The sequence below is a fragment of the Embiotoca jacksoni genome, unplaced genomic scaffold (genome assembly GCF_022577435.1).
Source record: "Embiotoca jacksoni isolate LCO1_2020_lvr unplaced genomic scaffold, fEmbJac1.0.p SCAF_2, whole genome shotgun sequence".
Lineage (NCBI taxonomy): Eukaryota > Metazoa > Chordata > Actinopteri > Embiotocidae > Embiotoca > Embiotoca jacksoni.
The window spans coordinates 5,240,580-5,253,569 of NW_027185340.1; the positions used below are offsets into that span (position 1 = coordinate 5,240,580).

Here is a 12,990-nt window from a genome sequence, read left to right on the forward strand (position 1 = left end):
ATTTGGTGCTGACTTGGGATAGCTCTTTACTGAGGATGTTTGTGTGTAAAATTTTAGATAAATTCAAAGAAGATCATTGATTCTCTAAATATAATAGTCATTTTTGAGTTATTGTGGTTACATCCCTGCTCAGATAGTAATTAACCCTCTTCTGTTTCCTCAGGCATCATGGGTAAAGAAGGCCGACAGGCAGCAAGAAACAGTGACTATGCCATCCCCAAATTCAAACACCTGAAGAAGATGCTACTTGTTCACGGCCACTATTACTACATCCGAATCGCTGAGCTTGTTCAGTACTTCTTCTACAAGGTACTAGACGAATGCCTGCCGCGCTCCAGTGGCTCACACATTTTAATCACTTTACCGTCATTCCCAGTGAAGCACTGAGTTACAAAGAACCAGATTTTGCAGCTACTCTGACAGATTACCGGATTCATGAATCCCTGGTGCAACATTCTCCTGGATTCATGGCCACGAATGATCAGTGTGGGCGGCTTCCACATCGAGCAGTGCCTTGCCAACTGATTCATTTTTTTTTTTTTCTTCCTTTTTGGCAGGCCACCTCTTGCGGCCCACTCAGAGAGCTTATAGCACACAATCTCTGCATAAACAGAAATGTGTAGATAGTAGCATTTTTAGATTCTTCAAATCTCTTCACTTGTACTTGTCACAAGCTTATCACTTTCTCCGCTTGTTGTTTTTTTCTCTCTTAAATCTTTCCAGAATGTATGCTTCATCTTTCCTCAGTTCCTGTATCAGTTCTTCTGTGGGTTCTCCCAGCAGGTGGGTACTTTGTACTTTGTACTCTGTCAGAGTCACAGTATTCAAGCACACAGCGTACTATGTACATTCATTACTTATTCTCACAGTAGCTTTATATAGTAAATAATTAATATCTATCTGTCTAATATTGGATATATTTTGTTAGGAAAAGCACACAGCTCCAAATTAATGTTAGAGGTCCCACATTGTATAAATCTTAATTACCTTTTAGATGATAAAGCAGGTCTAGGTGCTGTATAAATACTGTGAAAGTGTCAAAACGCTCAGTCCACAGAGAAATGCACACAGCCCGTATCCAGCCACTGTGCTGTTTGGACCTCCGTAGGTTTGTTATGTCACTCACGCTCATGTCATATGTATACCCTCAGCTCGGTCCACTGTTGTAATAATAATAATAATAATAATAATAATAATAACCTCTGTTGAGATTTTGTGCTATATAAATAAAACTGAATTGAATTGAATTGAAACTGTCCAACATTTTATGTGAAAGAAAATACATAACTGTCATCCTGTTGCAGATCCAGAAAGCTACAAAACGGAAAAAAACCTATGATGTGCGTCACTCAGAAAAGAGTCAGCCGATTAAAACGGAGGGTCATTTATATCAATGTGCTTTAATAACAAAGACACAAAACAGGCTGTTCTTGGTAGAGCTCTAGAAAGAAGCTTAAAACAAGATGTAAAATGATATTTTTTGGTACTGTAAAAAAAATGTACTTAAAAAATTAAGACTGCAAATAAAACTATTTATTAACAATTAATTTATTTGTGCTAGATGTGTAAATAGGCAACTTTTTGCAAACACATTTTCAACTTTGCAAGGTGGCAATTTTTTAGATATTTTCTTACCTCATTCTGCTTATTTCCCAAGTGGCCACATTTTTTTCTTTTTATCAACACAGCTTTAAATTTTAAGATTTCTTTCAGTTCAGGATGTCTAATGTCGTCTGTATTGCGTTCCCTCTGCAGCCTCTGTACGACACCGCATATTTGACACTGTACAACATCAGCTTCACCTCACTCCCCATCCTCCTGTACAGCCTGGTTGAGCAGCACGTCACCATGGAGACCCTGAAGAGAGAGCCCTCCTTATACAGGTGAGGTCAGATGTAACTGTCTGATCCCTAAATGTTGTCTGTATATAAATATAATTTCTACGTTGTTTATGACTGTTGTGATTGAAGCTGTCATGATCCTGAAATTTTTGAAAACAAACAATTTTTCATACAACCAATTGTAATTCATGTTTTGTCTTTTTTGGTTCATTTGAAACAATTGTTATAGCTTAAGCTTAATCATAGTTTGATAATGCACTTTTGTAAGTTATTGCCACTGAACATCAGAACATGTAAATCAAAATTGTTTGTGTGCTTTCTGAACAGGAATTCCACATACAAAGACTTATACTAAAATATTTAAAGAAATGTGTGCCAATGAGGGTACAAACAGTCGACTGCATCTGTCTTTCCAAGTTGGGCGAATTGGGTGGGAAATCGCTTCCTCTCCTTTTTCATTTGGCCCAAAATCAAAATGTGCCCACAGCAGTGCTGTCGTGTTTGGCTTTCCAACTAATGCCATGATGTTAATGTCAATAGATGCTCATCAAAATGTGGTCAGTCGAAAATGAGAAGTTAAGGGCCTCGAGATAACATCAACCGGTCGTGCTAATTCTCCACTTGTGCTTTTATGCCACGGCAGAAGAGGAAGTGAAACGACCCGATGTCATGAAAAGAAGAGTCAGAACTCGAATCTTTGAGAAGATATCGTGGAAATAGTGACGTAAATCTGACATCTCTTAGTCTCATGCAGCTGCTTTTATGCAAATGAAGAGAAACAATTCTAACGATTATGCAAAATGATTTGTGATCATTTCAAATAATTGTGTGTTAATTGTGACAGGCTCAGTTGTGATGAAATCTTTCACTCAGCTGTTCCTTTTTTCTGCCCGTTTCTCTCAGGGACATTGCAAAGAACTCCCTCCTCCGCTGGCCTGTCTTCCTGTACTGGACGTGCCTGGGTGTCTTTGACGCTGTTATCTTCTTCTTTGGTGCCTACTTCCTGTTCGACAACACCACCTTCACCAGCAATGGCCAGGTGAGCCTCTGTCTCTGTGTACATAGAAGCAGAGAGAACTGTTGAGTAGAAACAGAGCAGTTAAGTCATTTAGTGTGGTGTCCGGGTGTCATTTAGCGAATTGAAGAGGATATCAAGTCTTTTCTGTCTTTAGGAACACTCGCTCATCTCCATTGGATTCTCATTAGAGAGGAGTTAAGTGCAGTGGCTTGACTTTCTGGTCCTGTTTTTGTTATTATGGATCTGTAACAGTGATGTTTCTGGGCCCCCCATAGGTCAGCAACATTGGATCTCCATTCATATCGACAACGCAATAGCATCTTTCTCTGTATTGTTAATTTGTATCATGTCAACTGTTTTTGATTGCCTTTGGTCCTGTTTTTTAAGTTGAAACATCCTGAAATTCATTTTACCCTTTGTCCTGATTCTTTTCTCTTTTTCTTCCCCCCTCCTTCTCTCTGCTTCCTCTCTCTTTATTTTGCTCCTCTTTTCTTCTTCCTCTTCTTCTTCTTCAGCTTATGACCACCAACACACAGATGGTAAGCCTGTCTCCCTCCCTGTCAGCTCTCTCTGTCTTTCACGCTCTTTTAGTTCCTGTCGTACCGTTTACGCTTTCAGTTTGACCGTTTCATCCGGTTTCATCCTTTCTCACTTCACGTCATCCATGCACTTTCATTTGAATGTGTAGTTTTTCTAGTCCTCCATTATTTCCCTAATCTCTGTAAAGCCCTGAATCCTGCACAGTACCTGATATTAACAACTCCACCGACTCCCTAGAAACCTCAGATGCTTCCCTACATTATCCTTGTGTTTCCTTGTGGTAGTAAATAGATTAATACTAATATGTGCTCCAGATTGAAGAGCCAACATCTGTTTGTTTTTTCTGTCTACTGTGTTTGTGCATTTGTGTGTGTATTGTGTGTCCATGTATTTGTGCCAGAAGCTCTTGTGGTTGGTTTGTGGTTTCACTGCTCCAGAAGGTTTAAAATGGAAAGGAATAATGGATGAGGGAATTCTAGTAAAGCTAGGTGTACTGGCACCAACAACCAGCTGTTGTTATTACATAAGTTCTCCACTGTCTGTGCCTTGATCTCCCTATCCCTTCACCCTCCTCCCTCTCCATTCTCTCATTCCATCTGCACCGTCATGATGTCTGCTCAAACCTTTTTAGGATTTCAGCAGGTAGAAAAATGTGGATGCTGAGACAGGAAGTGAAAATATCTCCAGTTTATTAGCCACAAACCTTTATAAGAAAGTCAAGGGATTGCTCTCTTTTTTTTTAAACAGATGATCTCTTACTACAGCAGATAGGATGTGAGGGCTGCTCTTCTCTCCTTTTTTTCGTGCTCTCAGATGTACTGTAAAACCACAGGATGTTCACTAATCCGTGAGCAGGGGGATCGAGGTGTGCGACTGATGCCGCCACTAACCTTCGTCTTCCTCTCTTCCCTCACAGATGTTTGGGAACTGGACGTTTGGGACCCTCGTCTTTACTGTGCTGGTGTTCACCGTTACGCTCAAGGTGTGTGAGCACGTGTCTTTATAAATGAAATGAGGGAAAGCCACTCGTCACTATTGTGTTACATAATCCAGCCATTTCAATAAGGTTACTAACAGTGTGCGTGTTCCTCATCGTATACGTGAACGCGCTTGCGGCACACATGTTAACTATTATGTTACATAAATGATTGACTACACTGGCTGCTTAGTTTGCACAGCACTGAAGCCTAAAGACAAAGCCATCAACTTCATTGACTAGTTTAGTGTTTACTATGTATTTATTCTGTTTGTTCCAGCTTGCCTTGGACACACACCACTGGACCTGGATCAATCACTTTGTCATCTGGGGCTCACTGCTTTTCTATGTTATTTTCTCTCTTCTCTGGGGCGGTATCATTTGGTATGATATGCTTTGATTTAACTTGTATCTGTAAAGTGTATGTTAATCAGTGGATTTGGGGAAATTTATTCCTTTTCATCCTCTCCTGTTGCTGCTCAGGCCCTTCCTGAACTACCAGAGGATGTACTACGTGTTTATGCAGATGCTGTCCAGTGGTCCGGCCTGGCTCAGCATCATCCTCCTTATTACCGTCAGCTTGCTGCCAGATGTCATCAAGAAAGTCCTCTGCAGGGCCATGTGTCCCACAGCCACCGAACGTGCACAGGTAGGAGGATGTTGGCACCAACTGCACAATGAAACTGGATCTTTAAATAGTCTTGATCCCAAATTAGGTGGTAGTTTTTTCCCCCATAGTTATTTCTTATTGTATTAACTAAATGCTTCGCTAAAGCCATTAACCAATGACTAATTAATGCTTTTCCTTATTCTAAAAAAAAAGAAAAACAACTGTTAAATGGTACCTTTTGGCAGTTCACAAACTAAAATGACCTCATATACTAAATAGAATTTCCATAGGAATAAGCTGCGAATCTATTCCACTCTATTAATCATCCAGGAAGACCATTAGGATCCCTAATAGCTTTGAGCATCAGCGGGATTTACTATGACTTCCTGTTCCCCGTGGCTTAGCTTTACCTTCCTGTGAAGCAAGCTTCACCATGAATGGAAAAATGAGTGAAAGGTCTGACAGATTTTTTTTCCTCCTGTGCTTTTTCTCCTCTTTTCTCCTTTCTCACTGCACCCTAATGGATCACCGTAATAAACATTCACACCGTACCCCGTTGCTCCTTTCTCCCTTTTCTCATTTCATTCACCGTGTTATGCTTTATCCTTACCACTGTCATGCTCCCTCTTTTCCTCTCTCTTCCTCCCTCTTCATTACTGTCTCCTCTCTTTTCCCATCTCTTGTTTCCTGCTCCTGTGTGGTTGTGACTCTGCCCTTGAACTCGCACGCTCTTTCGTGGTAACTGCAGTCCACCCGTCGATGCCTTACTGTGGAGCCGTCCACCATCTTCATGCTTTCTCAGTCCTCCAGCAGAATGAGTTTCTGATTGGCCCAGAGAGACGAGAGAGGAGCAGGAAGAGGAGGTGACTCTCTCTTTTAAGCCCTCATCTCTGTATGCATGGTGGCATGTTGTCCCAGTGTGAACCACTTAGCACTGTCTCCACACCTTGCCTAATGTGAAACTAACTGCTATTGAACATGCCTCAAGGTCTGGTTTGTAAACCAGGTTATATTTGTAGTGTCCTTTTCCTCCCATTGAAGTCATCTTTTCATTGTTTATTTCATGTGTTTTGTATCCTTATTTTGTGTTTAAGAAATGTAGGTTGCATGCACAATACCATGTATTTTATGTTGTCATTTTGTTGTGTTTTTTTGTTTTTTTTAAATGATGGTCATGGATGGTACGAAGTTATCATGTCAGGTTTTCCTGGAGCTGTTTGACAGGAATAGTTTAGGCCTACAGCTGGGTTTGCAGATCGTCTTCCATACAAAATACCAGCATATTGTTTGTTTTATTTATTGGAGTTAAAATAATCAATAAGTCAATCTGCAAAAAAATTATTATCAATGGTTGAGAAAGTAAAAATGCAAAATATTCTCTGGTTCTAGCTCACTTTCAACTAAATACATGGTTTTTAGAATAATAGTTGTCCAAAACATATCTGATAATGTCACCTTATGCTCAGGGAAATTATACAGAACATTTCTGCTATTTTTTGACATTTTACAATGAATAGATTCTGATCATGAAAATAATTATTAGCTCCAACCCAAATTTATTGTCTTTGTTAAACCACCGCAGCCTACATAGAAACTATCTGTCAACCTAAATATGATTTAGCGAAAAGATTTGCAAACTGTGGCGTAACGACCTAGTTTTGTGAAGGTCCATGGCATTCACAGCTTTTCATTTTTGTCTCTTAAATAATGTGTGTTGTCTGGTCAAATCACAACTGAACTCTGTTAAATACACAGAAAACACACCGGGATCATTCAATGACTAGATGTAGTACAGTAAACATATTCTAAATATGTCCTCGTTGCACTGAAAGGCTGCTGAGTGTGAAGAGAAGCTCTAATGCAAAATTTGCTCCAGCTTATTGGATTAGGCAAAAGAAAGAAAAAAAAAACAGGACAATGTTTTGAATGTTTTGATCCATAACCAAAGTAAAATACCAAAGAGGCACAGCAGTCCTCCTCTGTTGCTGATTGGATGAGTCCAAGTGTATAATGTGCACTCATCCGTGCAATCATTTTAACAGGGCTTACACTTTTCCCACAAAGTAAAGAACTGATCATGTGTCGGCACTCAAAACTCAACACTGCTTGAAGTAAATCTCGACTCTATCTGGATATTACTACTCTAGATACAAGACATAAAGTGTGATCAGATTCCATTATCACCTCCTCTACTTTGACGTCATCCACAGAAGGTAAGGACAGTGGGGGCCCTGGAGGGCTGTATGGCTCCTGGCACTGCTTATGAAGGCAATGAGAGGGACCCGCTCTACTCTGCTAGGACCTATGACTCCATGATGTCACACAGCCACAGCACCCCGCTCAGCAAAACCTAAAGCCCCCCACGCCCTCCTTTCCCTTCTCCTAGGAAGGGCTAGGGTCACCATGGTAACAGCACACAGAGGGTGTTGACAGTGAGGTGTCGGGTTCTTAATGCTGCTGCCATGATGCTTCCTGCTGCTCTGCACTGCATGCGGCCTGGAGTCCTGCTGGGCCTCAGGCTGAGGCGGGCTCAGCCAATATAAGTGTGCTTCCTTCTGTCAAACCTTCTTTCAGGAAGCACAACCCCCAATTAACAGTGCATTGCTGGTTTCAAAGCGTGCCGTGCTTCTCACTGCATGTGGGTTGGGAATTAACTTGATCTGGGTTGCAACCAAATTAGAAATTTCATCCTGTCTTTATTAGACCCAGGCTACTTAAAATTCATTGCTACTTGTCATGTGGGCTTCAACTAGTAGTAGGCTTTTTTTTTTTTGGTCCAGGACTGTAACTCAAGAGGTCCTCGAACTGAAGGTTACGAGGTTATGTTGTGGCTTATGAGAGGATGCTTTAGAAGTTAATACAGGTTAGATAAATATTTAGTTTGTAACTCAACCAAAGCCACTTGAAAGTTACCTAGTGTGACACTGATGTCACAGACTAAACTAATGTGGACAAATATTTACCCAGTTGCAGTTTGGCAAACCATAGAGTGTATCTAAAATTTACCAGGAACTTTGGTGACATCTGGTGTTGGAAGATGGGATTGCGTGTGAATTTTGTCTTCATTTCATGAGCATGCTGAATCTAACATGACTGTCAGTCCGAATGGGGATTTTCAGAGGGTTTCTCGTTATTGATCAGTCCAGTTTGTTTTGTACGTTTGATTCAAGGTTCCGTGACATGTTGTCATTCGTCTTTGAAACTAAACGGGGGGATATCTCAAGAAAAGTGTTAAACCCTCCGAAAATCTGCTGTTTGTCTCTATGTGTCAAACCTTCTCATGTATGTTGTCATTCACAAGTTATGTTGTTTGATCCTCTTCTCTGTTTTGAATTTCCTCATGATGGTGCCTCTCTGTAGGATCATGAGAAGCTGTTGCCGGGTGGCGTGGCTGAGTTGACGCCACTGTCCTTCCGTCGACCCTACAAAGGCATGAGCACGGACTCCTCTCACCTCCACCTCGGCGCTGCGGAGACTCTGTCGCTCTGCAGGTCCGATCCTCTTCCCCAGAAACTCCTGGCCCACTTGGCAGAAGGGGCGGGGGCAGACTTGTGCTCTCTCAGCCCCTACATGCTCCGTCTCTCAGGGGCAGGATTCGCCTACTGCGCTCCAGGGCCGGAGACCTCCGTGTGAACACAAAGGCAGTCTCTGAAACTATGTGTATCTCATGGGCTAAAACATACAGCTCGTCCCAAGATGTAGGACCAAGATCTGCATCTCAAGGGTCAAGGAATCACAGAACAAAACATGTTCACACACATCAGAAGCATGGGCATACCATGCTGACCTCACCATGTGCATTCTCTGGGCTACACCTGAGTGGACAACCCTTCAGATAGTATTGCTCCTCATTCTCATACCTTTTTCATACTTTTTCGTTTCAGTGTAGCCTCTGTCTATGTCTCATCTAAGTTCCTGTTCAAACTCTTACTTGAAAAAGTCTAAGAAGAAAAGGGGAACCATTTGCGAAGGTGTTTCTTGCACTGTGGAACTGTCCTGTTTGAACATGTCTACAGTCCAGCCTTTTTTTTTTTTTTTTTTTTGTACTCTTTGTTTAACATTCTTGCCTGTTCCTCCACTCCCGTGTCCTTTTTGCTTCTTTGTAAATGTTTGTCGAGAAAACATTTATGTACAGTACGTGGTCTGGCCAAGTAAGGGGTAGCCGTGAAGCTCAGCCCTTTAGGTGTGCGTGCGTGTGCATGTGCGCGAGAGTACGCATGTATTTGCCTGTTATTGTATGTTTGTACTGTATGTGACACACCTTTGCCTTACAGGTAACCACACAGCAGCAGCAGGCTAGGAGCCAAAGGAGAAAGGTGTAAAGAAAAGAAAAAAGACAAAAAAACAAAAAGAAGAAGTGGTTTATTACAAAGCCTTACACACACACACACACACCCATCAGCTATAAAGGAGAGAGATGGAGGAAATCTAAAAAAGGGGATGTGCAGTATTTTAGCCACCCTGCCTTAATTCATAAATACCCATTTTCAGTGTATTATATTTCGAGGTCATTTCAAACATGGTTGTGAGAGTACAAGGAGGTGCAGAGGGCATATATGTCTGGTACAGTGTGTCTGCTATTCCTCTTCCTACTTTCTTTTACCCTCACGATCGTGTCGAGCTTTGTTTCCCTTCTTATCTGTCAGTGTAGCATGTCGGATCTCTCTCTGCATGCTGATCTATTCTTCTCTCGGTTGTTCCTTATCCTCCTTTGTCCCAGAACATCATTCATCACCAAACATAGCATGGCACTTTTTTTTGTCTTCCTCAGTGAACAGTGGACCCTCTGCTGCCACCATGTGGCCGTGTCGGGTCACAGCAGCAACCTGGGAATGACGAGGTTTTTTTTAATTTTTTATTTATGGATGTCCTAAAGTGACTTGCTATTTCTCACTGTTGCATTGTGCTTGTGTGTTTGCTGCCATGCTCTGTGTTATGCAAGCGTTTAATGTCAGAATGCTAATGTCATGCTGTCATGTTATACGGGGATGTCTCTGTTGCATTAATCCATGAGTTTTTTCTGTATTGTTCTAAAATTATTGATGTCAGTCACTGTTTGTGTATGGATGTAACTTAAAAACTGTTTGCTATATATTGTAGTGAGAAGGGGTGTTAAAGTTATATAAGTATAGTTTGTTGTGAGTAGGCGGGAGACTTGAATCGGCGATGTCACAATCAAATCAATGAGAATGTTGAACTGATTTGTCCATCATGTCCTCCAGCTGAAGATTGTAGCTCATTATGGATGAACCTCTTTTCTGCATTTCTAACATCTAAAAGTCCTCTTTTTTTTCCAAAGCATATCTGTCGGGTTACATAGCAAGTGACTGACTCTGGAAGTCTTGAATGTGAGATTCTGAAGCATTTTTGTATGTTTATACAGTTTATTTTCATACACATCACCATCTGCCAACATGTATAGATTTAATAACAGGTGTTCAGTATTTTTTTACCGGGACACAGATGATTTATCTGTCTGCTGGGAGGTCTGGATTTGTCCCTTTCAGTTTTCAAAGCCCTCAAAGCCTCCACAAAGTGTTTTTAACACAGGGGCTCCAACATCCTGACCTCAATTTGTTTTAAAGGAAAGACCTTGGTGCTTGTAGCGCAGTGTCCCACCTCACTGTGCCATTGTCATAATCTATCCAGACATATTCTACATGTCACACACAAATCCTATTACAATAATGCTGTAAAGGTCTATTTAACTTCCATGATGTGATGGGGATTTTTTTTTTTGTAGTCATTCTTCAAACATTATTTTAATAGCTGAGTCCTCCACAGCTCACATTTTCACAACTTTTATTTTTTGTGGTCATTTTTCTGTTTTTCATTGTGAATATTTCTTTTGCTACTTTTGTATCTCAGAGAAGACTATATTTTAACTCTGTTAGAATGTGTGTTCAAGTTTGTAACCAAAATGAGAGCAAAATATACATTATATGATTCATTAGAGATTTACCAATAGTTGTACACACTGCACTTTGTTTTACAACAGATCCGTTTTACTCTAAAAACAAGGTCTATTGTCTGTCAACTGGGGGTTTATAGTTCACTCTTCCTCACAAGTTATTTTTCTAAGAAGATTGTGGTGGGTGAGATTTAAAAAAAAAAAAAAAAAAAAAAAAAAAAAGAAGTGACCAAATAACTTGACTAGGAATGAACTGTCTGTAAAGTGTCAGCCTCTGTCTCAATGGGTTTATCACACCAGCCTTCTTCTGCTGATCAGAATGTCAAACTGCTTTTTCGAAGTCCATCAGCACAACAGCAGGTGCTCATCCTGTCACTCCTGAGCTTGGCAAAGGTCTGAAATGTTGACTTCTGTGCTCTGAGCAGCACGCCTCATATCATAACTTTAGTATGGCACTGTTTGTATTACTAAACAGGTTTTGAGAAATTACTTTATTTCCTTTTTGGATTACAATTTTCAAAAAGTTCACTTGTTGACTTTTTGCCAGCCTGTCTGTAGCAAATGAGGGCAAAGCACTGTATTGTCATTCTGCTTGTAATAAAGAAAGTGAAAACACTTGTTCTCTGTTAGTGCTACATATTATCAATCAATCCAACTTTATTTGTATAGCACTTTTCATACAAATAAAAGGCTTACAGTAAAAGCAATAATACAATTTAATTATTATTATTATTATTATTATTTTTTTTTTTTAACATACACCCACACACACCTCAAACCATCCACACTCAATGCAATTAATAAATATATTGTTGAGCACAAACTCAGTAAAATCTGTAGCAAAGGAACTCGGGGAAACCTGAAAATCTGTCACAGATATGCAATGAGGAAACACCAGAGGAGTTCAATATAATATGAAAATAAAGCACCTATACAACTATGTCAGCTAATAAAACAAACTAAAATAAATAATTAATTAATTAATCAACACAATTCACAGAAAAAGCTAAATAAAATACTGAAATAGAGTTAACAACTCTTTATAAAATAAATTTAAATCTAATAAAAAAAAATCTAATATAATAACAGGTAAAATGTTTAAATAGATAATTTAATAAACACATTAAATAGACCTAAATGATATTCAAGTAAAGGCCAGACTAAAAAGGTAGGTCTCGATTTTACGCTTCAGAATATCCACACTTTTTACGATCCTCAAACCATAGAACATTTTTCCTGCCACATGCTGCGCCTGTCCTGTCATTTCAGAACCTGTCATTCCCTGCCTGTCCAGCAGAGGTCCTCAGTCCACCATCCACCAGGTGAACCCCGCCGACCAGTTAGCACACCTGCCCCTTAATCAGTAAGCAACCTCTCCATCTCTTTACCGAGCCAACAAAAACTCCAATTCGGCCATAATTTCCTGTCTTCACACGTTTATCATTCCAGTCTTATACATAGACTATAACACTGTCGGGACTCATGTTGGACAGTTAATGCAGCAGAACCAGATATATATCACGTTTTTATTTCACGTCCTTTTCTCCCTGTCAAACGCCTATATTACCCACAATGCAACACCACCACAGGCGATTCCTCTGGAGATAGATAGGCATGGAGATAGATAGGCATGGAGATAGATAGGCAAGCAGCAAGACGACAGCAGTAAAGGAGGAGCCTCTAAATCATTTAAGACCAAATGAGGAGCGGGCCTCAAAGGCCAGGTAAGCTCACTTCTTTACAGCTGCTCATCTCCAAGGTTTTTGTTTTATACTTTGAGTATCTCAAGTGACATCACTTTAAACAATTTACCAGAGTTTCTACAGCTTCATCAGACCTGTAAAGAGTCTTAATGTGTAAAAAAAAAAAAAAAAAAAAAAAAAAAAAAAAGGGGGAGCTTTTTTGGTTGTTGTTGATACGTCACAGTAGGAAAAACACAGGTGTAAGGCTGCTGAATTTCATTCAGCTACTTCAGTTTCAGGGTCGTGGTCCTGATATTGCGCATGCTGCCTCAGTATCATAATGGCATGGCTCACTGCTGCAACACTTTAACACAGCAGAGCCATTTCGATACTAGTTGCTAACACCTATGCT

The 12,990-nt window shown here is 40.2% G+C and overlaps 1 protein-coding gene across 4 annotated transcripts in view; it reads left to right on the forward strand.

The window, feature by feature from the left end:
* Window positions 1-11,558, forward strand: part of LOC138201054 (phospholipid-transporting ATPase IH-like) — a 34,783-nt gene extending 23,225 nt beyond the window's left edge. The window contains exons 22-31 of one of the 4 annotated variants that reach the window (XM_069154158.1): window positions 164-309; window positions 724-783; window positions 1,756-1,883; window positions 2,745-2,880; window positions 3,375-3,398; window positions 4,316-4,381; window positions 4,656-4,759; window positions 4,859-5,024; window positions 5,734-5,848; window positions 8,346-8,434. In XM_069154158.1, coding sequence (XP_069010259.1) covers window positions 164-309; window positions 724-783; window positions 1,756-1,883; window positions 2,745-2,880; window positions 3,375-3,398; window positions 4,316-4,381; window positions 4,656-4,759; window positions 4,859-5,024; window positions 5,734-5,811 — 908 coding nt within the window. In that variant the 3' untranslated portion in view covers window positions 5,812-5,848; window positions 8,346-8,434. Of the gene's footprint in view, window positions 1-163; window positions 310-723; window positions 784-1,755; window positions 1,884-2,744; window positions 2,881-3,374; window positions 3,399-4,315; window positions 4,382-4,655; window positions 4,760-4,858; window positions 5,025-5,733; window positions 5,849-7,132; window positions 7,283-8,345 lie in introns of those variants that run through there. The other 3 variants (XM_069154161.1, XM_069154157.1, XM_069154159.1) reach the window with 3 other exon arrangements.
* The last annotated feature ends 1,432 nt before the right edge of the window (window positions 11,559-12,990 follow it).